Source organism: Pristiophorus japonicus, chromosome 8, assembly GCF_044704955.1.
Source record: "Pristiophorus japonicus isolate sPriJap1 chromosome 8, sPriJap1.hap1, whole genome shotgun sequence".
Classification (NCBI taxonomy): domain Eukaryota; kingdom Metazoa; phylum Chordata; class Chondrichthyes; family Pristiophoridae; genus Pristiophorus; species Pristiophorus japonicus.
Genome location: NC_091984.1, coordinates 170,099,919 through 170,126,764, shown reverse-complemented (window position 1 = coordinate 170,126,764; position 26,846 = coordinate 170,099,919). Strand labels below are relative to the sequence as shown.

Sequence of the window (26,846 nt, the reverse complement as noted above, 5' to 3'; positions counted from 1 at the left end):
TTTCCCCAGGCTGCAACATACTGAGTGAGAAGCATTCACTGACAGGAGCAGTCACTAATTCAGCTGTAAGTATTACACGCTAAGTGGTGCCATGGGTGATCTGGGTCAGAGATCTACGTCTGCGAAATCTGTGCAGTTTGTGAAATGCTGTTGAGACAGAGAGAGAGAGAGAGAGAGACATTTCCTTAGAGAAAGAATGTGTCAGCTGTGGCTCAGTGGGCAGCACTCTCTCATCTGAGTTAGAAGCTTCAAGTCCCACTCCAGGGGTTTGAGCACATGGTATAGTATTGGGCAGTCCCTTGTGTCACTTCCACACCAAAAAGGGTTCAGTTCACCGATGTTTCATTGAAGGACCTGACATTCCAGATCCCGAACTACATCCTGAAGGGTGGAAGATGCCTGTGCGTGGATTTTTTTAACATGTGTGGCCGTTGTACACCAGCCACCACACTGGCTTGACAGAGCTAGGTCTTGGTCCAGTGGCAAGGGTGATCCAAGACGACTGGAGACCAGCTCTGCTGCACGGACCTAGTGCGCACACATATCGCAGTGTGGGCTGGCCTGTGCTGCACCTTCCCTGGGCCCTGCATAATCCAGGCTGACACTCCAGTGCAGTGCTGAGGGAGTGCTGCATTGTCAGAGGAGATGTTAAACCGAGGCTCCATCTGCCCTCTCAGCTCGACGTGAAAGATCCCAGGGCACTATTTCTATGTAGAGCAGGAGAGTTCTCCCCTGTGTCCTGACCAATATTTATCCCTCAATCAACATAACAAAAAACAGGTTATCTGCTTATTATCACATTGCTGTTTATGAAATCTTGCTGTGCGCAAATTGGCTGCCTTCCCATCCCTGCGTGTGGGCCACTGACTGTGCCTACATTAGAACAGTCACCACATTTCAAGGCTACTTCATTGCCTGTGACGTGCTTTGGGACATCCTGAAAGGTATTATAGAAACGTTAATAGCGTGGAATAAAACCTGATCTGTCCATTTCAGTACTTTGTGTACTAACTTCTTTCGGATGAGATGTTAAACCGAGACCCTGTCTGCCCTCTCAGGTGGACGTAAAAAATCCCATGGCACTATTTCGAAGAAGAGCAGGGGAGTTCTCCTGGCCAATATTTATCCCTCAATCAACATAACAAAAATAAGCAGATTATCTGATCATTACATCAATGATTTAGATGAAGGAATTGAATGTAATGTCTCCAAGTTTGCAGGTGACACTAAGCTGGGTGGTGGTGTGAGCTGTGAGGAGGATGCTAAGAGGCTGAAGGGTGACTTGGACAGGTTAGGTGAGTGGGCAAATGCATTGCAGATGCAGTATAATGTGGACAAATGTGAGGTTATCCACTTTGATGGCAAAAACAGGAAGACAGAATATTATCTGAATGGTGACAGATTAGGAAAAGGGAAGGTGCAACGAGACCTGGGTGTCATGGTACATCAGTCATTGAAGTTTGGCATACAGGTGCAGCAGGTGGTGAAGACGGCAAATGGTATGTTGGCCTTCATAGCTAGGGGATTTGAGTATCGGAGCAGGGAGGTCTTACTGCAGTTGTACAGAGCCTTGGTGAGGCCACACCTGGAATATTGTGTTCAGTTTTGATTTCCTAATCTGAGGAAGTATGTTCTTGCTATTGAGGGAGTGCAGCGAAGGTTCACCAGACTGATTCCCGGGATGGCGGGACTGACATATGAGGAGAGACTGGATCAACTGGGCTTGTATCCACTGGAGTTTAGAAGAATGAGAGGGGATCTCAGAGAAACATATAAAATTCTGACAGGATTGGACAGGTTAGAGGCAGGAAGAATGTTCCTGTTGCTGGGGAGTTCCAGAACCAGGGTCACGGTCTAAGGATAAGGGGTAGGCCATTTAGGACTGAGATGAGGAGAAACTTCTTTACTCAGAGAGTGGTTAACCTGTGGAATTCTCCATCGCAGAAAGTTGTTGAGGCCAGTTCGTTAGATATATTCAAAAGGGAGTTAGATATGGCCCTTACGGCCAAAGGGATCAAGGGGTATGGAGAGAAAGCAGGAAAGGGGTAATGAGGTTGAATGATCAGCCATGATCTTATTGAATGGCGGTGCAGGCTCGAAGGGCCGAATGGCTTACTCCTGCACCTATTTTCTATGTTTCTATTATCTCATTGCTGTTTGTGGAAGCTTACTGTGTACAAATTGACTGCCGTGTTTCCTGCATTACAACAGTGACTACACTCCCAATGTACTTCATTGGCTGTAAAGCGCTTTGGGACCTCCGGTGGTTGTGAAAGGCGATATATAAATTTCTTTCTTTATGGGAGCAGCAAGTTACAGATTAAATGAGTGGCTAACACTGTGGCACATGGAGTTCAATGTGGGAAATGTGAATCATTCACTTTATAAGCTCTGGAATTCCCTCCCTAAACCTCTCCGCCTCACTACCTCTCTTTCCTCCTTCAAGATGTTCCTTAAAACCTGCCTCTTTGACCAATCTTGTGGTCACCTGCCCGAATTTTTCCTTATGTGGCTCGGTGTCAAATTTTTTTGTCTCACATTACTCCTGTGAAGCACCTTGGGACGTTTCACTACGTTAAAGGTGTTATATAAATACAAGTTGTTGTTGTAGCTGTAAATCTGTAACATCCTCCAGCCCATAACCCTCTGAGAACTCTGCGTCCTCCAAATCTGACCTCCTGTGCATCTCCCACTTCTGTGCCTTCAGCTGTCTGGGCCCTTGGCTCAGGAATTTCCTCCTTAAACCTCTCCACCTCTCTCCTTTAAAACACTCCTTAAAACCTGCCTCTTTGACCAAGCTTTTAGTCACCTTTCACTGCGTTAAAGGCGCTATATAAATACAAGTTGTTGTTGTTGTTGTTGTTTAAAATGATAAAAGGATGCGATAAAAATCCAAAAAAAGGGACATAATCTTAAAATTAGAGCTGGGCTTTTCAGGAGTGAAGTCAAGAATCAACTTTACACACACAGGGTGGTGGGAATCTGGAACTCCCCCCCCAAAGGCTTTGGATGCTGGGGGAGGGGGGGGCAACTGAAATGTTCCTGACTGAGATCGATCGATGTTTATTAGACAAGAGCATCAAGGGATATGGGGCGAGACTTTCCTCTTCATTCCTTGCGGTTTTCTCGGCGGTACGGCTGTTGTTTGATGAAAACCCGCCCGGCGACAGTTTCCTCTTTATTTTTGAAAGGGTTCCGTCCACATTTTGAAAAGTCCGCCGGGGAGCAAACCGCCCTCGTGCACCGCCGAGAATACCGCCAGGCTCGACGTTTGGCCTTAACGGGGACCCGTACACACCGCCGAGGAAAGCACCCAGGGAAAGCTGCCTGAACAAGGCGGTAGGTGAGTCATCATCATAGGCAACCCCTCGAAGCGAGGATGACTTGCTTCCACGCCGAAAAGGGATGGGTTCACAGGTGTTTAAATGAAGGACCCCATGTTCCAGGTCCTGAACTCCAATTGAGGGGTGGAAGATGCCTGTGCGTGGATTTTCTTTTAACGTGTGGTGGCCGTTGTACACCAGCCACCACACGGGCTTGACAGAGCTAGGTCTTGGTCCAGTGGCAGGGGTTAACCAGGATGACTGGAGACCTGCTCTGCTGCACAGACCTAGTGCACACACATATCGCAGTGTGGGCTGGCCCGTGCTGCCCCTGAGCCCTCGGCTCTTCTGGGCCCCGTAACCTCATTCGCCACTCCTCCGCCACGATCTCTCGCCGCTCCTCCGCCACGATCCCTCACTGCTCGATAAGTGAGTACCCTGCAAAGAAAGGTAAGTTAAAGGTTTTTTTAGAATTATTTTTTAAATTCTAAAACAGCAATTATGTTAAAACGTGTCTGGAGAATGTTTGTTTTATAACTTTTTATTTTTTGTTTAAGTGAAAAAATATTTTTTGAGTTTCGCCCCTTCCCTAGGCCCAACCGCAGCCTCGGTCTAAATTTTAAATACTTACCGTCCACTTCGGTAAGAACCACCCGTTTCATAGAAACATAGAAACATAGAAACATAGAAAATAGGTGCAGGAGTAGGCCATTCGGCCCTTCTAGCCTGCACCGCCATTCAATGAGTTCATGGCTGAACATTCAACTTCAGTACCCCATTCCTGCTTTCTCGCCATACCCCTTGATCCCCCTAGCAGTAAGGACCTCATCTAACTCCTTTTTGAATATATTTAGTGAATTGGCCTCAACAACTTTCTGTGGTAGAGAATTCCACAGGTTCACCACTCTCTGGGTGAAGAAGTTCCTCCGCATCTCGGTCCTAAATGGCTTACCCCTTATCCTTAGACTGTGACCCCTGGTTCTGGACTTCCCCAACATTGGGAACATTCTTCCTGCATCTAACCTGTCTAACCCCGTCAGAATTTTATATGTTTCTATGAGGTCCCCTCTCATTCTTCTGAACTCCAGTGAATACAAGCCCAGTTGATCCAGTCTTTCTTGATAGGTCAGTCCCGCCATCCCGGGAATCAGTCTGGTGAACCTTCGCTGCACTCCCTCAATAGCAAGAATGTCCTTCCTCAGGTTAGGAGACCAAAACTGTACACAATACTCCAGGTGTGGCCTCACCAATGCCCTGTACAACTGTAGCAACACCTCCCTGCCCCTGTACTCAAATCCCCTTGCTATGAAGGCCAACATGCCATTTGCTTTCTTAACCGCCTGCTGCACCTGCATGCCAACCTTCAATGACTGATGTACCATGACACCCAGGTCTCTTTGCACCTCCCCTTTTCCTAATCTGTCACCATTCAGATAATAGTCTGTCTCTCTGTTTTTACCACCAAAGTGGATAACCTCACATTTATCCACATTATACTTCATCTGCCATGCATTTGCCCACTCACCTAACCTATCCAAGTCGCTCTGCAGCCTCACAGCATCCTCCTCGCAGCTCACACTGCCACCCAACTTAGTGTCATCCGCAAATTTGGAGATACTACATTTAATCCCCTCATCTAAATCATTAATGTACAGTGTAAACAGCTGGGGCCCCAGCACAGAACCTTGCGGTACCCCACTAGTCACTGCCTGCCATTCTGAAAAGTACCCATTTACTCCTACTCTTTGCTTCCTGTCTGACAACCAGTTCTCAATCCATGTCAGTACACTACCCCCAATCCCATGTGCTCTAACTTTGCACATTAATCTCTTGTGTGGGACCTTGTCGAACGCCTTCTGAAAGTCCAAATATACCACATCAACTGGTTCACCTAGTTTCGCCTTTAACCGCCGAGAATCTTGGTGCAAGATCCATTTTCTCACCGGGCGATATTTCTTACCTTTATTGTGGAAATTTTTGCCAGCTTTAGTTGCAGAACCTTAGCGGTGTTTCTGGGCAGCAATCAGGCGATGGGGGGCTTTAGGGAAAGTCTAGTCCATGGAGTGAAGGCGGGTAAATGGACTTGAAATTCAGATCAACCATCATATAACTGAACGGCACAATGGACTCGAGGGGCTAAATGGTCCATGCCTGTTCCTATGGTGCTATATTGTACTTTGCCCAACCCAGAGTAACAAGCAGCTGTAAACAGCTTTCAATAGTCACAATATGCATGAGAGCAATAGATTCTGTGCTTCAGTTGTCGGGGCTCTCCGCACATGCCTGTGGACAGCAGCTTGAGGAGTCCCTCTTGCATTGCTGCAGGGATGTTAGAACTGCTCTTCTCCAAATTGTCCAACTTGCCTGAAAACCCCAAGCCTGCCAGCAACAGGCCGTTGTCTTGTCCCGTCCGGATATCTGCATTCGCCTGTCAACAAGCCAATCACAGGCCACCGCGTGGCTCAGGTCTGTTGCATATGCTGACTATGGATGTACTCTATGTGTAGTCACTGTGAGATTGTATAAGATGGAGACTTGTTTACCTGATGTACTATCCATAAGGTTCACATCGTGTACATACATGCTGGCACCACTAGAGGGTGCAACTGGTGGAGACCGGGGGGTTTCCTGCTCTGGTGGCAGGGCCCTGTATAAAAGGCTGCACACCATGCTTGCACAGCACTCTGGAGTATGGAATAAAGGACCAAGGTCACTCCAGTACAACACATTGCCTTGTGGAGTCATTCATAAGTACATTATAGACATAACAAGGTCATCTTTAGAAACAGGTTTGTCTTGACCGGTTATTTCTTGTTTCAGGTTATGGCGACAGGCTCGGAGGCAAGGGTCGAGGAATATTTCCAATGCTTGATTTGCAACCAGCCTGCCACTAGGCCCAAGCTTCTGATGTGCCTCCATACCTTTTGCGAAGATTGCCTACAGCACGAATGTAATGAGAAAGGGGTCACGTGTCCCATTTGTGAGATGGTGACCAAGGGAAGCCTCGTTTCCTTACAGGACAACATACTTGTGGCAAACTTACAGAGCAAAATAAGCAAGCAGCAGCAAATCCTGGCCAGCACGACACTGTGCTGTGCTTCGTGTGAGGATAGCTCCTCTCCTGAGTTCATGTGCCTGGAGTGTGACAAGATGCTGTGTACAAAGTGCCTCCATACACATCAAGTGCTAATGACTGATCACAAGAAGCATGTTCAGACCTTGGGGACATTGAGGAAGTTGGATTCTGATGAGTTCTTGAAGATTCTACGAAAACCAAAGCACCTTTTCTGCAATACTCACGATGATCAGCAACTCAGGTAATGTGGCCTCCTGAAGGGTGGCCTGACTGTTTCCTTTCAAGCTTTTTATTTTAATTTTCTCTTCATTTGGGTCTCCCGGAACTCGTAGCTCACCAACCCTGAGAGACAGGGCTTCCAGGAACATTGGATAGCTGCTGGATAGAAAGTAACTGAGCCCCACACATAGCGTGAGAGGGAGAGCCTAACTTAGGCCACGTTCTTACCCGCCTAATGGACCCGTTAGCAGGAAATGTGGGAGTACAGGGTCAGTCTGTCCCTTGGGGAATGTGGAGGTACAGGGCCAGTCTGTCCCTCGGGACATGTGGGGGTACAGGGTCAGTCTGTCACTGGGGAATGTGGGGGTACAGGGTCAGTCTGTCACTGGTGAATGTGAGGGTACAGGGTCAGTCTGTCCCTGGTGAGTGTGGGGGTACAGGACCAGTCTGTCTCTGGTGAATGTGGGGGTACAGGGCCAGTCTGTCCCTGGTGAATGTGGGGGTACAGGGTCAGTCTGTCCCTGGTGAGTGTGGGGGTACAGGACCAGTCTGTCCCTGGTGAATGTGGGGGTACAGGGCCAGTCTGTCCCTGGTGAATGTGGGGGTACAAGGCCAGCCTGTCCCTGGTGAATGTGGGGGTACAGGGTCAGTCTGTCCCTGGTGAATGTGGGGGTATAGGGTCAGTCTGTCCCTGTTGAATGCGGGGGTACAGGGTCAGTCTGTCCCTGGTGAATGTGGGGGTACAGGGTCAGTCTGTCCCTGGTGAATGTGGGGGTACAGGGTCAGTCTGTCCCTGGTGAATGTGGGGGTACAGGGTCAGTCTGTCCCTGGTGAATGTGGGGGTACAGGGCCAGTCTGTCACTGGAGAATGTGGGGGTACAGGGTCAGTCTGTCCCTCGGGGAATGTGGGGGTACAGGGTCAGTCTGACCCTCGGGGAATGTGGGGGTACAGGATCAGTCTGTCCCTCGGGGAATGTGGGTGATGACGGTGCACCAGTCTGTCACTGCGGGAACATGTGTGATGTTGGGGTGGGGGGGGGGTGTTACCAATCCCTGGGAAAGTGCTGGGCAGCAAAGCACAGAATATAACGTCTGTTTGGATGCAATTGTCTGAAAGAACTTGCACTTTGTGTTTAGCCTGTACTGCAGCACGTGCTCAGTGTGGTTGTGTGTCCTGTGCTTGGTGCTGGAACACAAGGACCATCGCTGCAGTGGCATCAGGAAGCAGATTGCTGCACAGAAGGACGAGCTACGAGAGATGCTGGGCGCAGTGCAAGAGAACAAGGAGAAGTTTGTCAAAACGCAGGGGGAGCTGGAGATGCTGGTGGACAAGCTGAATAACGACAAGTACAAGATGGAAGAACTCATCAGGGCCCGAGTGGCTGCTGCCATCGAAAAGGTAAAGGAGGAGGAGAGCAGGCTGCTGAATGAGCTGAAGGAACTGCACGCCATCAACACACACAAGCTGCAACAAAGGTTGAGCAGGACCGAGAACGTGCTGAAAAGGATGATGGTCAGCAAGGGACTGGTGACCCAGCTGCTTCGCTACGCCACAGAGCAGGAGGTGTTGGAGCTACAAGGGACAATCAAATCCGCCCTTCACCGCCTGCGGGAAGAGAGGCCATTGGACTTTCACACAGAGAACACGGTCATCGATTTTCAGGAGTGTTGGGTATATCCGAAGAACATGCTGGGCAATTTGATCATCACAAAATGTGAGTGTTACCCAGGACTCCCCTTGCGTACCGGGCGTCCTGGTTGCTTTGAATGGCGAGTAGTTTGGAGCAATAATTGCCCTGAACTCGGAGAGCAGTGACTGAGCACACTGGCCCAGAGCACGGAGTCAGTTAGTGCTCACCGTGGGACTGTGGCTTGGAGTCGCCACACCCGTCATCGGCAGGAACAGTCAGTAGGAGGTTCCCAGGCCAGACGTCCTTTGCACCTTCCAACAGAAATGACTGCTCCCTGTACCCCTCCCAGCAAATTACCCCTCACCCTGTATCCCTCCCAGCAAATTAATCCTCACCCTGTACCCCTCCCAGCAAATTAATCCTCACCCTGTACTCCGCCCAGCAAATTACCCCTCATCCTGTACCCCTCCCAGCAAATTACCCCTCACCCTGTACCCCTCCGTGGAGGATTGCTTAGTTTTATATTCACATTGGAGGAGGGATGTGTGTGTGTGTGTGTGAGGGGGGTGTGTGTGGGGGGGCTAGTGTGTGGGTGGGGGGTAGTGCGTGGAGGGGGGGTATGGGTGGAGGGTTGTGTGTGTGGAGTGGATATGGGTGGGGGTTGTGTGTGTGTGTGGGGGTATGGGTGGGGGTTGTGTGGGGGGGGGGTATGGGTGGGGGGCTGTGTGTGGGGGGGTATGGGTGGGGGGCTGTGTGTGGGGGGTATGGGTGGGGGGTTGTGTGTGGGGGGGGTATGGGTGGGGGTTGTGTGTGGGGTGTGTGTGTGGGAGGGGGTATGGGTGGGGGTTGTGTGTGGGGGCTGTGTTTGGGGGGTATGGGTGGGGGATTGTGTGTGTGGGGGGGGTATGGGTAGAGGCTGTGTTTGGGGGGGTATGGGTGGGGGTTATGTGTGGGGGGGTATGGGTGGGGGTTGTGTGTGGGGGGGGTTGTGTGTGGGTGGGGGGTATGGGTGAGGATTGTGTGTGGGGAGTGTGTGTGTGTGGGGAGTGTGTGTGTGGGGAGTGTGTGTGTGGGGAGTATGGGTGGGGGCTGTGTGTGGGGGGGGGGATGTGTGTGTGTGCGGTGGCGGGGGGGAGGTGTTGTGAGGGGGTGGTCTCTGAGCGAGCGCTCCCCTACCATCCATAGCACTTTGACAATAACCATGGGGAAATTCCAATGGCAGCACATATCCTCAAAAGCAAGGCACCTATTGGTGTAAAGAACTCTAATCATAAAGGGAGGGGAGTATAAATGTGTATGTACATTGGGATTCTCCAGTTATTGGCTATGGCGCTCTGATCTCCCATGATTCTCATTATGCTTCAGTTTGTTAATGTGGCCAACTCCAGGAATGAATGATGTAATTACAATGATATTAATCAGTTCATTCATGTGTTGGAACGGGTTGCATATAACCACCTATAAATGTGTTTAATTTATTTCCTTTCAGTGAGACATGAATCAGTTTCAGATGGAAGATCACAGTTGCCTGGACACAATCCTGCTGTATTATCTTGTCAAGAGGTAAATATATACATCATTATTACAGTGAAGAAGGATTGAAAGCAGTTTATTATCTTGCAATATGACTTTACAACACTGAGTTAAGAGTGGGACCAATTAGCGATGGATGCGGTGCCTGGACTTTGTCAGCAACAAACGGCGATGGGTCCGTGTCATGTCCAGAGTCTCCTGACAAGTTCCACACCAAACTCAACGCTTGGTCGGACCAGCAAAGCTCCCCGCTCTCACTCCAGGTCCTTTCCAGACTGGGTCCTGCTGTACATCACTGGTCAGGAGGTGGATGTATTTGTCCTGATGGAAGGTGTATATGGCAGTCACATGGTGAATGCTTTCCCTGACGTGCTTCTCCTCCCGGCAGAGGTGATAAACAGGATACCACGCTTGTTTTTCTTCATGCTCTATTACGTGGGCTGACGTCGGTCAGTGGGCTCTGTATTATCGAGTGTCAGTGGGCTCTGTATTATCGAGTGTCGGGGTCGGTGGGCTCTGTATTATCGAGTGTCGAGGTCAGTGGGTTCTGTATTATCGAGGGTCGGGGTTGGTGGGCTCTGTATTATCGAGGGTCGAGGTCAGTGGGCTCTGTATTATCGAGGGTCGAGGTCAGTGGGCTCTGTATTATCGAGGGTCGAGGTCAGTGGGCTCTGTATTATCGAGGGTCGAGGTCAGTGGGCTCTGTATTATCGAGGGTCGAGGTCGGTGGGCTCTGTATTATCGAGGGTCGGGGTCGGTGGGCTCTGTATTATCGAGTGTCGGGGTCGGTGGGCTCTGTATTATCGAGTGTCGGGGTCGGTGGGCTCTGTATTATCGAGTGTCGGGGTCGGTGGCTCTGTATTATCGAGGGTCGAGGTCGGTGGGCTCTGTATTATCGAGTGTCGAGGTCAGTGGGCTCTGTATTATCGAGTGTCGAGGTCAGTGGGCTCTGTATTATCGAGTGTCGGGGTCAGTGGGCTCTGTATTATTGAGTGTCGAGGTCAGTGGCTCTGTATTATCGAGGGTCGAGGTCGGTGGGCTCTGTATTATCGAGTGTCGAGGTCAGTGGGCTCTGTATTATCGAGTGTCGAGGTCAGTGGGCTCTGTATTATCGAGTGTCGGGGTCGGTGGGCTCTGTATTATCGAGGATCGAGTGTCGAGGTCAGTGGGCTCTGTATTATCGAGTGTCGGGGTCGGTGGGCTCTGTATTATCGAGGATCGGGGTCGGTGGGCTCTGTATTATCGAGTGTCGGGGTCAGTGGGCTCTGTATTATCGAGTGTCGGGGTCAGTGGGCTCTGTATTATCGAGTGTCGGGGTCAGTGGGCTCTGTATTATCGAGGGTCGAGGTCGGTGGGCTCTGTATTATCGAGTGTCGAGGTCGGTGGGCTCTGTATTATCGAGTGTCGGGGTCGGTGGGCTTTGTATTATCGAGTGTCGAGGTCGGTGGGCTCTGTATTATCGAGTGTCGGGGTCGGTGGGCTTTGTATTATCGAGTGTCGGGGTCAGTGGGCTCTGTATTATCGAGGATCGAGGGTCGAGGTCGGTGGGCTCTGTATTATCGAGGGTCGAGGTCGGTGGGCTCTGTATTATCGAGTGTCGGGGTCGGTGGGCTTTGTATTATCGAGGGTCGAGGTCGGTGGGCTCTGTATTATCGAGTGTCGGGGTCAGTGGGCTCTGTATTATCGAGGGTCGAGGGTCGGGGTCGGTGGGCTTTGTATTATCGAGTGTCGGGGTCAGTGGGCTCTGTATTATCGAGGGTCGAGGTCGGTGGCTCTGTATTATCGAGGGTCGAGGTCGGTGGGCTCTGTATTATCAAGTGTCGGGGTCAGTGGGCTCTGTATTATCGAGTGTCGGGGTTGGTGGGCTCTGTATTATCGAGGATCGAGTGTCGGGGTCAGTGGGCTCTGTATTATCGAGGATCGAGTGTCGGGGTCAGTGGGCTCTGTATTATCGAGGGTCTGGGTCAGTGGGCTCTGTATTATCGAGGGTCGGGGTCAGTGGGCTCTGTATTATCGAGTGTCGGGGTCGTGGGCTCTGTATTATCGAGGGTCGGGGTCAGTGGGCTCTGTATTATCGAGGGTCGGGGTCAGTGGGCTCTGTATTATCAAGTGTCGGGGTCAGTGGGCTCTGTATTATCGAGTGTCGGGGTCGGTGGGCTCTGTATTATCGAGGATCGAGGGTCGAGGTCGGTGGGCTCTGTATTATCGAGTGTCGGGGTCAGTGGGCTCTGTATTATCAAGTGTCGGGGTCGGTGGGCTCTGTATTATCGAGGGTCGAGGGTCGGTGGGCTCTGTATTATCGAGTGTCGGGGTCAGTGGGCTCTGTATTATCGAGGGTCGAGGGTCGGTGGGCTCTGTATTATCGAGTGTCGGGGTCAGTGGGCTCTGTATTATCGAGTGTCGGGGTCAATGGGCTCTGTATTATCGAGTGTCGGGGTCGGTGGGCTCTGTATTATCGAGTGTCGGGGTCGGTGGGCTCTGTATTATCGAGGGTCGGGGTCGGTGGGCTCTGTATTATCGAGTGTCGGGGTCAGTGGGCTCTGTATTATCGAGGGTCGAGGGTCGAGGGTCGGTGGGCTCTGTATTATCGAGTGTCGAGGTCGGTGGGCTCTGTATTATCAAGTGTCGAGGTCAGTGGGCTCTGTATTATCAAGTGTCGAGGTCAGTGGGCTCTGTATTATCGAGTGTCGAGGTCGGTGGGCTCTGTATTATCAAGTGTCGAGGTCAGTGGGCTCTGTATTATCGAGTGTCGGGGTCGGTGGGCTCTGTATTATCGAGTGTCGGGGTCAGTGGGCTCTGTATTATCGAGTGTCGGGGTCAGTGGACTCTGCATTATCGAGTGTCGGGGTCGGTGGGCTCTGTATTATCGAGTGTCGGGGTCAGTGGGCTCTGTATTATCGAGGGTCGGTGGGCTCTGTATTATCGAGTGTCGGGGTCGGTGGGCTCTGTATTATCGAGTGTCGGGGTCAGTGGGCTCTGTATTATCGAGGATCGAGGGTCGAGGTCGGTGGGCTCTGTATTATCGAGTGTCGGGGTCGGTGGGCTCTGTATTATCGAGTGTCGGGGTCAGTGGGCTCTGTATTATCGAGGGTCGAGGTCAGTGGGCTCTGTATTATCGAGTGTCGGGGTCGGTGGGCTCTGTATTATCAAGTGTCGGGGTCGGTGGGCTCTGTATTATCGAGTGTCGGGGTCAGTGGGCTCTGTATTATCGAGTGTCGGGGTCGGTGGGCTCTGTATTATCGAGGGTCGAGGTCGGTGGGCTCTGTATTATCGAGGGTCGAGGTCAGTGGGCTCTGTATTATCGAGGGTCGAGGTCAGTGGGCTCTGTATTATCGAGGATCGAGGGTCGGGGTCGGTGGGCTCTGTATTATCGAGTGTCGAGGTCGGTGGGCTCTGTATTATCGAGTGTCGGGGTCAGTGGGCTCTGTATTATCGAGTGTCGGGGTCAGTGGGCTCTGTATTATCGAGTGTCGAGGTCGGTGGGCTCTGTATTATCGAGTGTCGGGGTCGGTGGGCTCTGTATTATCGAGTGTCGGGGTCAGTGGGCTCTGTATTATCGAGTGTCGGGGTCAGTGGGCTCTGTATTATCGAGGGTCGAGGTCAGTGGGCACTGTATTATCGAGTGTCGGGGTCAGTGGGCTCTGTATTATCGAGTGTCGGGGTCAGTGGGCTCTGTATTATCGAGTGTCGGGGTCGGTGGGCTCTGTATTATCGAGTGTCGGGGTCGGTAGGCTCTGTATTATCGAGTGTCGGGGTCAGTGGGCTCTGTATTATCGAGTGTCGGGGTCAGTGGGCTCTGTATTATCCAGTGTCGGGGTCGGTGGGCTCTGTATTATCGAGTGTCGGGGTCAGTGGGCTCTGTATTATCGAGTGTCGGGGTCAGTGGGCTCTGTATTATCGAGGATCGAGGGTCGAGGTCGGTGGGCTCTGTATTATCAAGTGTCGGGGTCAGTGGGCTCTGTATTATCGAGTGTCGAGGTCAGTGGGCTCTGTATTATCGAGTGTCGAGGTCAGTGGGCTCTGTATTATCGAGTGTCGGGGTCAGTGGGCTCTGTATTATCGAGGGTCGGTGGGCTCTGTATTATCGAGGATCGAGGGTCGAGGTCGGTGGGCTCTGTATTATCGAGGGCCGAGGGTCGAGGTCGGTGGGCTCTGTATTATCGAGTGTCGGGGTCAGTGGGCTCTGTATTATCGAGTGTCGGGGTCGGTGGGCTCTGTATTATCGAGGGTCGAGGTCAGTGGGCTCTGTATTATCGAGTGTCGGGGTCGGTGGGCTCTGTATTATCGAGGGTCGAGGTCGGTGGGCTCTGTATTATCGAGGGTCGAGGGTCGAGGTCGGTGGGCTCTGTATTATCGAGTGTCGGGGTCAGTGGGCTCTGTATTATCGAGGGTCGAGGTCGGTGGGCTCTGTATTATCGAGGGTCGAGGGTCGAGGTCGGTGGGCTCTGTATTATCGAGGGTCGAGGTCGGTGGGCTCTGTATTATCGAGTGTCGGGGTCAGTGGGCTCTGTATTATCGAGGGTCGAGGGTCGAGGTCGGTGGGCTCTGTATTATCGAGTGTCGAGGTCGGTGGGCTCTGTATTATCGAGGGTCGGTGGGCTCTGTATTATCGAGTGTCGAGGTCGGTGGGCTCTGTATTATCGAGGATCGAGGGTCGAGGTCGGTGGGCTCTGTATTATCGAGTGTCGGTGGGCTCTGTATTGTCGAGTGCAGGGCCTGAGGCCAATGACATGCCTGCTGTACCCAGTACAGCCCGCGCAGCTATCCAGCACAATGGGAGTTGTGAGCCTGAATTGTGTGCGAGACTCATTAGGGCCATAAAATCATTTGTATTCTTCCCCCCTCCCCTCCCGCCACACCATCTTTCATGAGATTGAGCAGTGCTCCAGTCACTAAGCACCCAGTCCTTACTGAGGAGGGCACCCAGTAATGAAAAGCACAAAATTTTCCCCTTCCCTTTCCTTAAGGTCACGCAGTCGTCCTCCTCCTCCTACGCACTTTGACCTGTAAAGACTGGAGCCTTTCCCCGCTGCTGATGGAAGGAAATGCTGGTCCTCCATGGCCAACCAGTAGCTTTCACTGCTTGCTGGAGCTTGTGATTCCCGCCAAGGCCTCGTGCTTCTCTTCACAACACCCACTTGGATTTACCGAGTGAAAATGTCCCAAGGTGCTTCACCGAAGCGTTATTAAACGAAGTTTGACACTGAGCTACTTAAGGAGGGCAGATTGACCAAAAACTTGGTCAGAGAGGCAGGTTTTAAGGAGCGTCTTAAAGGACAAAAGATGCGCATAGGTTTAGGGAGGGAATTCCAGATCTTGGGGCCTCAGCAGCTGTAAACACGGCCGCCAATGGTGGAGTGATTAAAGTTGGTGATGTGCAATAGGCGAGAATTGGAGGAGCGCAGAGATCTCGGGGAGGGGAGGGAGTTGTGGGGCTGGAGGAGGTTACAGAGATAGGGAGAGGCGAGGCCAGGGAGGGATTTGAAATCAAGGAAGGGAATTTTTAAACCGAGGTGTAGCTGAACCAGGTGTCAATGTGGGTCAGCGAGCACAGGGAGTGATGGGCGAGCGGGACTCAGAGCGAATTAGGACACGGGGCAGTGAGCACGGGGTGATGGGTGAGCAGGACTTGGTGCGAGTTAGGACACAGGCAGCGAGCACAGGGGGTGATGGGTGAGCGGGACTTGGTGCAAGTTAGGACACGGGTCAGTGAGCACAGGGGGTGATGGGTGAGCGGGACTCGGAGCGAGTTAGGACACGGGGCAGTGAGCACGGGGTGATGGGTGAGCAGGACTTGGTGCGAGTTAGGACACAGGCAGCGAGCACAGGGGGTGATGGGTGAGCGGGACTTGGTGCGAGTTAGGACACGGGTCAGTGAGTACAGGGGGTGATGGGTGAGCGGGACTCAGTGCGAGTTAGGACACGGGCAGCCGAGTTTTGGGTGAGCTCAGGTTTATAGAGGGTTGGAGGTCAGCTGATTTATGTGCATTACACAGACTACCTCGGGCAGTGGTCCGACAAACTCGCACTGTTGGCCCCACTACTCACATGTTTTGATGAACAGTGTAATCACCTCATAAACAGTGTTATTCTTGCACGTACAAATCCCCTGGGAGGACAGGCGCACTAACGTTGGGGTCCTTGACCAGGCCAACATCCTTAGCATTGAAGCACTGACCACACTCGATCAGCTCCGCAGGGCAGGCCACATTGTTCGCATGCCAAACACGAGACTCCCAAAGCAAGCGCTCTACTCGGAACTCCTTCACGGCAAACGAACCAAAGGTGGGCAGAGGAAACGTTACGAGGACATCCTCAAAGTGCAACATCCCCACTGACACCTGGAAGTCCCTGGCCAAAGACCGCCCTAAGTGGAGGAAGTGCATACGGGAGGTCGCTGAGCACCTTGTGTCTCGTCGCCGAGAGCATGCAGAAATCAAGCGCAGGCAGCGGAAAGAGCATGCGGCAAACCTGTCCCACCCACCCCTTCCCTCAACGACTATCTGTCCCACCTGTGACAAAGTCTGTGGTTCTCGTATTGGACTGTTCAGCCACCTGAGAACTCACTTTAAGAGTGGAAGCAAGTCTTCCTCGATTCCAAGGGATTGCCTATAATGATGATGATGATGATATTCTCGCACCTACTGGTGTGTCTGCAGAGGTAGTACCTGAAAAGAACGTACTAGGGGGGACCCCAGGTTGAAAACTCAACGAGGCGTGTTTTCAGGGTACCGGGTTACTCTCTCACTTTGGGGCCAAGTTTCGGCCTGAGTTGCTCCTGTTTTCTTGGAGCAACTGGTTTAGAACGGAGTATCTTAGAAATTTGAATTCTCGGCATTTAGTTTGCTCCAGTTCTAGTCAGTTAGAACAGTTTCACTTTGGAACAGAATTTTTTTTTCAAAAGGGGGCGTGTCCAGCCACTTACGCCTGTTTTCAAAGTTTAGGCAGTGAAAACTTACTCCAAACTAACTTAGAATGGAGTAAGTGAAGATTTTTGTACGTTCGAAAAAATCTTGTCTACACTTTAGAAAATCAGGCGTAGGTTACAAATCAGGCGTGGGGGGTGGGGGGGTGTTTAAAGGGAAGTTTACAAACATTAAACACTTCAGTTTTACAAATAAAGAGCCATCATCAATAATAAATGATAAATACATCAATAAATCAACCAATAAATCAATCAAAAAAAATTAATAAAAAATAAAAATTTAAAAAACCAATAAATAAAACATTTTCTACTTACCGACTGCAGCACCGGGAGTCCTCCAACAGAGGGGGAGAATGGGGGAGGGAGGGGGGGAGGGGGGTGGAGAAGGGAGAGGATGTAAGGAGGGAAGGAGGGGGTGGAGAGAGGGGGAGGGGGTGGAGAAGGGAGAGGATGGAGGGAGGGAAGGAGGGAGGAGAGGGAGGGGAGGGAAGGAGGGAGGAGGGGGAGGGAAGGAAAGGAGAGAGGGGTGGGGGGGGAAGGGAGAGAAGGAGACTGAACGGCCGGGCCCAAGACCTTGGGCTGGTTTTACAGGTAAGTGGCGTCGGGTCTCAGGGGGGATCGCGGAGGTCCGGGAGGGAAAGAGAGAGTCGCGGAGGTCCGGGGGAGGAGAGAGAGTCGCGGAGGTCCGGGGGGGGGAGGGGGGAGAGAGAGTCGCGCAGGTCCCGGGGGCGGGGGGGGGGGGGGAGCAGAGATCGGGTTGCCGGGGGGGCCTTATTCACGCAGCCCCAGTGAGGCCATTTGGCCAGGGCTAGGGGTTGCGTGCTTCAGGCCTCTCCCACAGCTTTGGGCGCCTGGACCTACTGCACATGCGCGCCCACTGTAGCGTGCATGTGCAGAGGTCCCGGCACTGTTTTCAGCGCAGTGACCTGGCTCCGCCCCCAACAGCTCGTGCTGCGCTGCGCCAAGCTCCAGAGGACATGCAGGGAGCCGGAGAATAGGTACGTTTTTTTTAGGCGCACTTTCTGGCGCGAAAAACGGGCGTCCAGGTCCGGGCTGCGCCGTTTTAGGCGCGGCCCGAAACTTGGGCCCAATGTTCCTCCTCTCACTCCACGCCTACGTCATGATTCTAGTACAGTTTAGTTACAACCAATGGTACTGCTAATGTACACACACTGCTTGCTGTGGTTACTTTCCTGCTATAGCACGGTGTAACGTATCCACCTGTGAGTATGCTCATAGGTTTGTAGAAAGGGGCTGTTCCCCTTTTATAGGGGGCACTTGGGAAAAATTATGATTTTAGTGACCAAAAAAAACAAAAAAACCCCACAAAAATCACCATAAAAACAAAAAAAAACAAAAAAAAAGGGGACGTGAAAAGTGTTTGGAGTGTCCCTCAGATTGGGGGGCACTTGATTTAGAAACATAGAAACATAGAAAATAGGTGCAGGAGTAGGCCATTCGGCCCTTCTAGCCTGCACCGCCATTCAATGAGTTCATGGCTGAACATGCAACTTCAGTACCCCATTCCTGCTTTCTCACCATACCCCTTGATTCCCCTAGTAGTAAGGACTTCATCTAACTCCTTTTTGAATATATTTAGTGAATTGGCCTCAACAACTTTCTGTGGTAGAGAATTTCACAGGTTCACCACTCTCTGGGTGAAGAAATTCCTCCTCATCTCAGTCTTAAATGGCTTCCCCCTTATCCTTAGACTGTGTCCCCTGGTTCTGGACTTCCCCAACATTGGGAACATTCTTCCTGCATCTAACCTGTCTAACCCCGTCAGAATTTTAAACGTTTCTATGAGGTCCCCTCTCATTCTTCTGAACTCCAGTGAATACAAGCCCAGTTGATCCAGTCTTTCTTGATAGGTCAGTCCCGCCATCCCGGGAATCAGTCTGGTGAACCTTCGCTGCACTCCCTCAATAGCAAGAATGTCCTTCCTCAGGTTAGGAGACCAAAACTGTACACAATACTCCAGGTGTGGCCTCACCAAGGCCCTGTACAATTGTAGCAACACCTCCCTGCCCTTGTACTCAAATCCCCTCGCTATGAAGGCCAACATGCCATTTGCTTTCTTAACCGCCTGCTGTACCTGCATGCCAACCTTCAATGACTGATGTACCATGACACCCAGGTCTCATTGCACCTCTCCTTTTCCTAATCTGTCACCATTCAGATAATAATCTGTCTCTCTGTTTTTACCACCAAAGTGGATAACCTCACATTTATCCACATTATACTTCATCTGCCATGCATTTGCCCACTCACCTAACCTATCCAAGTCGCTCTGCAGCCTCATAGAATCCTCCTTGCAGCTCACACTGCCACCCAACTTAGTGTCATCCGCAAATTTGGAGATACTACATTTAATCCCCTCGTCTAAATCATTAATGTACAGTGTAAACAGCTGGGGCCCCAGCACAGAACCTTGCGGTACCCCACTAGTCACTGCCTGCCATTCTGAAAAGTCCCCATTTACTCCTACTCTTTGCTTCCTGTCTGACAACCAGTTCTCAATCCATGTCAGCACACTACCCCCAATCCCATGTGCTTTAACTTTGCACATTAATCTCTTGTGTGGGACCTTGTCGAAAGCCTTCTGAAAGTCCAAATATACCACATCGACTGGTTCTCCCTTGTCCACTCTACTGGAAACATCCTCAAAAAATTCCAGAAGATTTGTCAAGCATGATTTCCCTTTCACAAATCCATGCTGACTTGGACCTATCATATTACCTCTTTCCAAATGCACTGCGATGACATCCTTAATAATTGATTCCATCATTTTACCCACTACCGATGTCAGGCTGACCGGTCTGTAATTCCCTGTTTTCTCTCTCCCTCCTTTTTTAAAAAGTGGGGTTACATTGGCTACCCTCCACTCCATAGGAACTGATCCAGAGTCAATGGAATGTTGGAAAATGACTATCTATGCATCCACTATTTCCAAGGCCACCTCCTTAAGTACTCTGGAATGCAGTCCATCAGGCCCTGGGGATTTATCGCCCTTCAATCCCATCAATTTCCCCAACACAATTTCCCGACTAATAAGGATTTCCCTCAGTTCCTCCTCCTTACTAGACCCTCCGACCCCTTTTATATCCGGAATGTTGTTTGTGTCCTCCTCAGTGAATACCGAACCAAAGTACTTGTTCAATTGGTCCGCCATTTCTTTGTTCCCCGTTATGACTTCCCCTGATTCTGACTGCAGGGGACCTACGTTTGTCTTTACTAACCTTTTTCTCTTTACATATCTATAGAAACTTTTGCAATCCGTCTTAATGTTCCCTGCAAGCTTCTTCTCGTACTCCATTTTCCCTGCCCTAATCAAACCCTTTGTCCTCCTCTGCTGAGTTCTAAATTTCTCCCAGTCCCCGGGTTCTCTGCTATTTCTGGCCAATTTGTATGCCACTTCCTTGGCTTTAATGCTATCCCTGATTTCCCTTGATAGCCACGGTTGAGCCACCTTCCCTTTTTTATTTTTACGACAGACAGGAATGTACAATTGTTGTAGTTCATCCATGCGGTCTCTAAATGTCTGCCATTGCCCATCCACAGTCAACCCCTTCAGTATCATTCGCCAATCTATCCTAGCCAATTCACGCCTCATACCTTCAAAGTTACCCTTCTTTAAGTTCTGGACCATGGTCTCTGAATTAACTGTTTCATTCTCCATCCTAATGCAGAATTCCACCATATTATGGTCACTCTTCCCCAAGGGGCCTCGCACAACGAGATTGCTAATTAATCCTCTCTCATTACACAACACCCAGTCTAAGATGGCCTCCCCCCTAGTTGGTTCCTCGACATATTGGTCTAAAAAACCATCCCTTATGCACTCCAGGAAATCCTCCTCTACCGTATTGCTTCCAGTTTGGTTAACCCAATCTATGTGCATATTAAAGTCACCCATTATAACTGCTGCACCTTTATTGCACGCACCGCTAATTTCATGTTTGATGCCCTCCCCAACATCACTACTACTGTTTGGAGGTCTGTACACAACTCCCACTAACGTTTTTTGTCCTTTGGTATTCTGCAGCTCTACCCATATAGATTCCACATCATCCAAGTTAATGTCCTTCCGAACTATTGCCTTAATTTGCTCCTTAACCAGCAATGCTACCCCACCTCCTTTTCCTTTTATTCTATCTTTCCTGAATGTTGAATACCCCTGGATGTTGAGTTCCCAGCCCTGATCATCCTGGAGCCACGTCTCCGTAATCCCAATCACATCATATTTGTTAACATCTATTTGCACAGTTAATTCATCCACTTTATTGCGGATACTCCTTGCATTAAGACACAAAGCCTTCAGGCTTGTTCTTTTAACACCCTTTGTCCTTTTAGAATTTTGCTGTACAGTGGCCCTTTTTGTTCTTTGCCTTGGGTTTCTCTGCCCTCCACTTTTCCTCATCTCCTTTAATTTATTATGTTTTCCTCAAAAGATTTGTAGAAAGGGGCTGTTCCTCAAGTTGTGGCTGCACTTCAGTCCCACACTCCTGATCTTTGGGCACCCTGTGCGGAGGGGAGCGGGTAGGTCCGACGGCCTCCTCGTAGGACTGCTCCTGGGCACGGCCAAGGGGGCCATCAGCCGGTCCAGGCAGTGGGCGGTCGAGGGGGTCGTTCAGCCTGACTGCCTGCCTCTCTTCCGCGCCTACGTCCGAGCCAGGATGTCCTTGGAGATGGAGCACGCGGTGTCCACCGGTACGCTCGCGGCCTTCCGCGAGAGGTGGGCGCCGGAGGGACTGGAGTGCATCATCACCCCCGGCAACCAAATTTTAATTTGATTTTATATGTTTTAAAGTTTAAGTTGTTTTAATTGCCGGGTTTTTAGTGTCCCCCTCCCCTTTTATAAGGGGCACTTGTAAAATATATTATTTTAATGCCCAAAAAAATCACAAAAAAAACCCACAAAAAAACAAAAAACATTTAAAAAAGGGCAGTTGAAAAATGTTTGCCGTGTCCCCCAGATCGGGGGGCACTTGATCTAACTGTTAATTTTGTCCCTCAAAAGAGTTGTAGAAAGGGGCTGCTCCTCAATTTCTGGCTGCACTATAGTCCCACACTCCTGATCTTTGGGCACCCTGTGTGGAGAGGAGTGGGTAGGTCCGAAGGCCTCCTCGTAGGACTGCTTCTGGGCACGGCCAAGGGGGCCATCAGCTGGTCCAGGCAGCGGGCAGTCGAGGGGGTCGTTCAACCCGACTGCCTGCCTCTCTTCCGCGCTTACATCCGAGCCAGGGTGTCCCTGGAGATGGAGCACGCGGTGTCCACTGGTTCGTTTGCGGCCTTCCGCGAGAGGTGGGCGCCGGAGGGACTGTAGTGCATCATCACCCCCGGCAACCAAATTTTAATTTGACTTTATATGTTTTAAAGTTTAATTTGTTTTAATTGCTGGGTTTTTAGTGTCCCCCTTCCCTTTTATAGGGGGCACTTGTAATATATTTATGCTTTTAAAGCCGAAAAAACACAAAAGAAACCCCATAAAAAAACCCCCACAAAAATCAAAAAAGGACCTGGAAAAATGCTTGGAGTGTCCCCCAGAGTGGGGGGCACTTGATTTAACTGGTTAATTTTGTTTCCAACAAAGAGTTGTAGAAAGGGGCTGCTCCTCAAATTCTGGTTACACTTCAGTCCCACATTCCTGATCTTTGGGCACCCTGTGCGGAGGGGAGTGGGTAGGTCTGAGGGCCTCCTTGTCAGACTGCTCTTGGGCACAGCCAAGGTGCCATCAGCCAGTCCAGGCAGCGGGCGGTCGAGGGGGTCGTTCAGCCCGAGTGCCTGCCTCTCTTCCGCGCTTATATCCGAGCCAGGGTGTCCCTGGAGATGGAGCACGTGGTGTCCACCGGTACGCTCGCGGTCTTCCGTGAGAGGTGGGCGCCGGAGGGACTGGAGTGCATCATCACTCCCGGCAACCAAATTTTAATTTGATTTAAGTTTCCGTTAGAGTCTTATTTGGAAATTTGTGGGTTCTAGTGCCCCCACCAAAAGGGGGCACTTGATTTAAAGTTAGAAATAAAATAGCTGTAGAGCTGTTGAGTTGGGAGTGGCTTAGCCAGTCACATGATGTTCACCAGACTCAATAAAACCCCAGCCAGTTGGGTTCGGGGGATCCACAATGAGGCAGGTGGTTGTGAGCCTGGTGGATGAACTGGTAATGTCATTCATTCAAAATAGGAGGTCCCTCGTATCGAGGATGACTCGCGCCTCTCCTGGGCCCCGATCACGTCCCTCTACATTCTCTTGCCGCTCCTTCGCCCCGACCTCGCTGCTCCTGCTGTACCTGCCCATGCTCCAATCACCGATCTGGACCTTGATGACGACCCTCTTCGCTGCCGTCGCCCTCCTGCACCAGCTCGCACTGCTCCCCGGGGCCTCCATGCTGCTCTTGAGGCCGCTCACCGCTCCTTTTATGGCCCCGACCTGCCACTGGTGTTCTCACGCAGGTCGGGGCCTTGATTGGTAAACCTTTTGCAAATAAACCAACTAGTTCTTAATAGCAATGTGCTGCTATGAATTCTTAAGCAAAGAACCCATGAAGCAAATACATTACATATGGGGACAATTAAAACTTGCTGAATTTGGAGCTGTGGGGGTCGATGATGTTGGTAGCCTTACCACCCCATCAAGGCCCATGGTCTGTCTGCTGCCACTGTTACTGGTGCCCACCTCCGGGCGGCCAAAGCTCCCACCTGTTTCAGTTGGTAGATTGTGTTTAGTATGTAAACCAGGGTCCTATAGGACTTTATCCGCCATCTGCTTCCCCCCCTTCACAGCCAAGAGAAGCAGCAAAGCAACCCGATAGTAACCACATCCGCCACTTCTGTCCCTTCACCTCCTCTGCCCATCTGCCCCACCCTCTCCTCGCTCATCCCCTCCTCGCTCACTTTCCTCCTGCCCTGCCCTTTCCCTCCTGAGGAAAGATTGGGTAATCTGGGTTTGTTTTCTTTGGAACAGAGGAGGCTGAGGGGAGACCTTATTGAGGGGCCTAGATAGAGTGGATAGGAAGGGCCTATTTCCCTGAGCAGAGGAATCAACAGCCAGGGGGTATAGATTTAAAGTAATTGGTAGAGGGTTTGAGGGGAAATGTCTTCACCCAGATGGAGGTGGGGGTCTGGAACTCACTACCTGAAAGGGTGGTAAAGGCAGAAACCCTCACCACATTTAAAAAGTATCTGGATGGGCACCTGAAGTGCCGTAACCTACAGGTTTACGGAACAAGAGCTTGAAAGTGGGATTAGGCTGGATAGCCTCTTGGTCGGCCGGCGTGGACACGATGGGCCGAAATGGCCTCCTTCCATGCTGTAAGTTTCTATGATTTATCCCGCCTGAACTTCCCTACTTACTCTGAACCTCCTCACTTTCAACTTGTGCACCCTGGGGTTTGAAACATTCAACCACCATGAACAATTTTGTTTTGCAAATTTGAATTTGCGTTCGATTTAAGCTGGGATCGGAATGACAGAAAGAAGGGGGATGTGCGAGGATGTGTCTGGCGATAATACGGGGCGGGGGGGGAAGTCGCGGGTTCCGCGTGAGTGGGCTTTGTGTTCTGTCGATAAGAAGCTTAAACAACTACCCGATTTTCCAGGATATGACGCGCATGCCTCAAACAAGCGTCGACAAAAGAAAATGTGATGCAGTGGGGGAGGCACAAGTCTCCAAAAAACAGTGTGTGAAAGAGGAGCCGTGTAACAGCACAGAGGGAGTTTTCATCTCTTCGCCCGACGACCGTGCCTACAGCCCCACGCCCCGCATCGAATGTGTGACTTCAGGTGCCGGGGGTGACGGGATACAAGCGCCCTCTGTTACTCTGGACACAGTAGGTAAATTGACATTCTTTACATTTTCACAAATAATTTTAACACTAAATAAATCCATTCTTTCCTTCAATTTTATTTACTTTTGGGAGCATGCTTATGCTCTTCAAGAAAGAAAAGAGTTTTGCATTTACATACCTTTTCGTGTCATCAGCATGTTCCAAAGCACTGCGCAGCCAATAAATTGGTTTTGGTGAGTAATCACTGCTGCTGTTCGAGTGGGAGCCAATTTGCACACAGCAAGATCCCACAAACAGCAAGTGAAATAAATGAAAGGTTAAGCTGCTTTTGTTGGTTGACGGGTAGATGCTGGCCAGGACACTGGAGAAATAAATCCCTGTTCTTGTTAGTATAGCGTCATGGGATCTTTTACATCCACTGAGCAGACAGACGCCAGACAGTTCAATGTCTCATCCAAACGATAGCACCTCTGACAATGTGCCGAACTGAAGTCTTGGCCTAGATTATGTGCTGAAGTCCTGGGATGAGGTTTGAACCCACAACTTTCTAACTGGAGCAAGAGTTCTACCACTGAGCCAAGCTGACACGTCGAGCTAATGATTAGCACTCTCCCCTCTGCAGAGTGCGACGTTTGTGTGTTCAAGCCCACACGCCAGGATTTGTGTACACAGTCTGGTGCCGTACTGAAGGAGTGCTGCAGTGGAGGGTACCGTCTTTCAGATGAGATGTTAAACCGAGGCCCCCTCGGCCTGGTCAGGTGGAAGTAAAGGATCCCACTGTCACTATTCAGCAAAGAGCAGGGAGTTCTCTCAGTGTCGTGGCCAACATTCCTTCCCCAACCTAAGCCGCCAATGACGGATTCCTTGGTCATTTGCTGTTTGTGGGACCTTGCTGCCATGTTCGCCCACAACACAACAATGCCTGTACTTCAAAAGTACTTAATGAGAACTTAAGGAGGCCTCTCCAACCCCGGCTTCCAGCCGACAATGCCCAGAGCTCCCCTGATCGGGCCCGGAGTCTTCCTTCCCTCCCTCTGAATGCCGGTGCCCATCCCCCCCGGTCCTCACTGTGGCCTCTGGCCGCAACATTCCCACCCTGCCCACTGGCCATGTTTATTAATAACGGCGCACCTGTTAAAACTGGCATGGCCACCGGGACCCCGGCATTGCCGCGTTCTTCTTCCCTGACCGCCTCACCCTTCTCCCCAACTGGCCCCTCCCCCCTTCGCCACCACTGGCCCCTCCCCCACCCCCTCCCCCTTTTCCCCGACTGGCTCCGACCTCCTTCTCCCCCATTGGCCCCTCCCCTTCTCTCCCGCTGGCCCCTCCCCCATCACTCATCAGCCCCTCCCCCTTCCCCGCCTCCCCATTACTATCGGGGCCAATGTGCGTGCAGTTATTATTTGTGATATATCTGAGTGCCCACTCGCACGCAATGTCCAATTTTGATCTTCTCTTCCCTCCTTTTCCAGTGGAGCTGATACAAATAGATTCCGAAGATTCCAACTCTGATTAGTGGGCGGTGAAAGTTTGGCCATGGGCAGATTGGACCAGAGCCACAGACACCAGCTTTTTTCAGCATGCAATGTAAATGTTTGTTAATCTATGTTACAAGAAAATAAGAATAAGGAGCAGGAGTAGACCACACGAGCCCTTGAGCCTGCTCCGCCATTCAATAAGATCATGGCTGATCTTCGATCTCAACTCCACCTTCCCACCTTAGAGTCCAAAAATCTCTCGATCCCAGCCTTAAATATTCTCAGAGCCTCAGCATTCACAGCCCTCTGGGTCGAGAATTCCAACGATTCACAACCCTCTGAGTGAAGAAATCTCAGTCCTAAATGGCCGACCCCTTATCCTGAGACTAGGCTCCCTAGTACAAGACTCTCCCGCCAGGGGAAACAGCCTCTCAGCATCTACCCTGTCAAACCCCCTCAGAATCTTGTGTGTGTCAATGAGATCACCTCGCAATCTTCTAAACTCCGGAGAGTATGGGCCCAATCTACTCAATCTCTCCTTGTAGGGCAACTTGCTCATCGTTAGGATCTGGAATGCACTGGCTGAAAGGGCGATGGAAGCAGATTCAATAGTAACTTTCAAAAGGGAATGGGATATATACTTGAAAAGGAAAAACAGGCATGGCTACGGGGAAAGAGCGGGGGAGTGGGACTAATTGGATGGCTCTATCCAAGAGCTGGCCCAGGCACGATGGGGCAAATGGTCACATTCTGCACTGTAAGATTCTATATATTATACATTGAATATATTTAAGGTGGAGATAGACAGATTTTTGAGCGATAAGGGTTATGGGGAGCGGGTGGGGAAGTGAAGCTGAGCCCATGATCGGATCAGCCAT

At 50.9% G+C, this 26,846-nt stretch overlaps 1 protein-coding gene across 1 annotated transcript; it reads left to right on the top strand.

Moving 5' to 3' along the window:
• On the top strand, positions 1-26,797 carry LOC139268217 (protein PML-like). Its single transcript, XM_070886266.1, has 6 exons — positions 1-65; positions 6,144-6,640; positions 7,756-8,333; positions 9,739-9,812; positions 24,302-24,536; positions 25,963-26,797. The coding sequence occupies exons 2-6, from the start codon at positions 6,147-6,149 to the stop codon at positions 26,004-26,006; spliced, it is 1,425 nt and encodes a 474-aa protein (XP_070742367.1). The 5' UTR covers positions 1-65; positions 6,144-6,146; the 3' UTR covers positions 26,007-26,797.
• Positions 26,798-26,846: the final 49 nt, after the last annotated feature.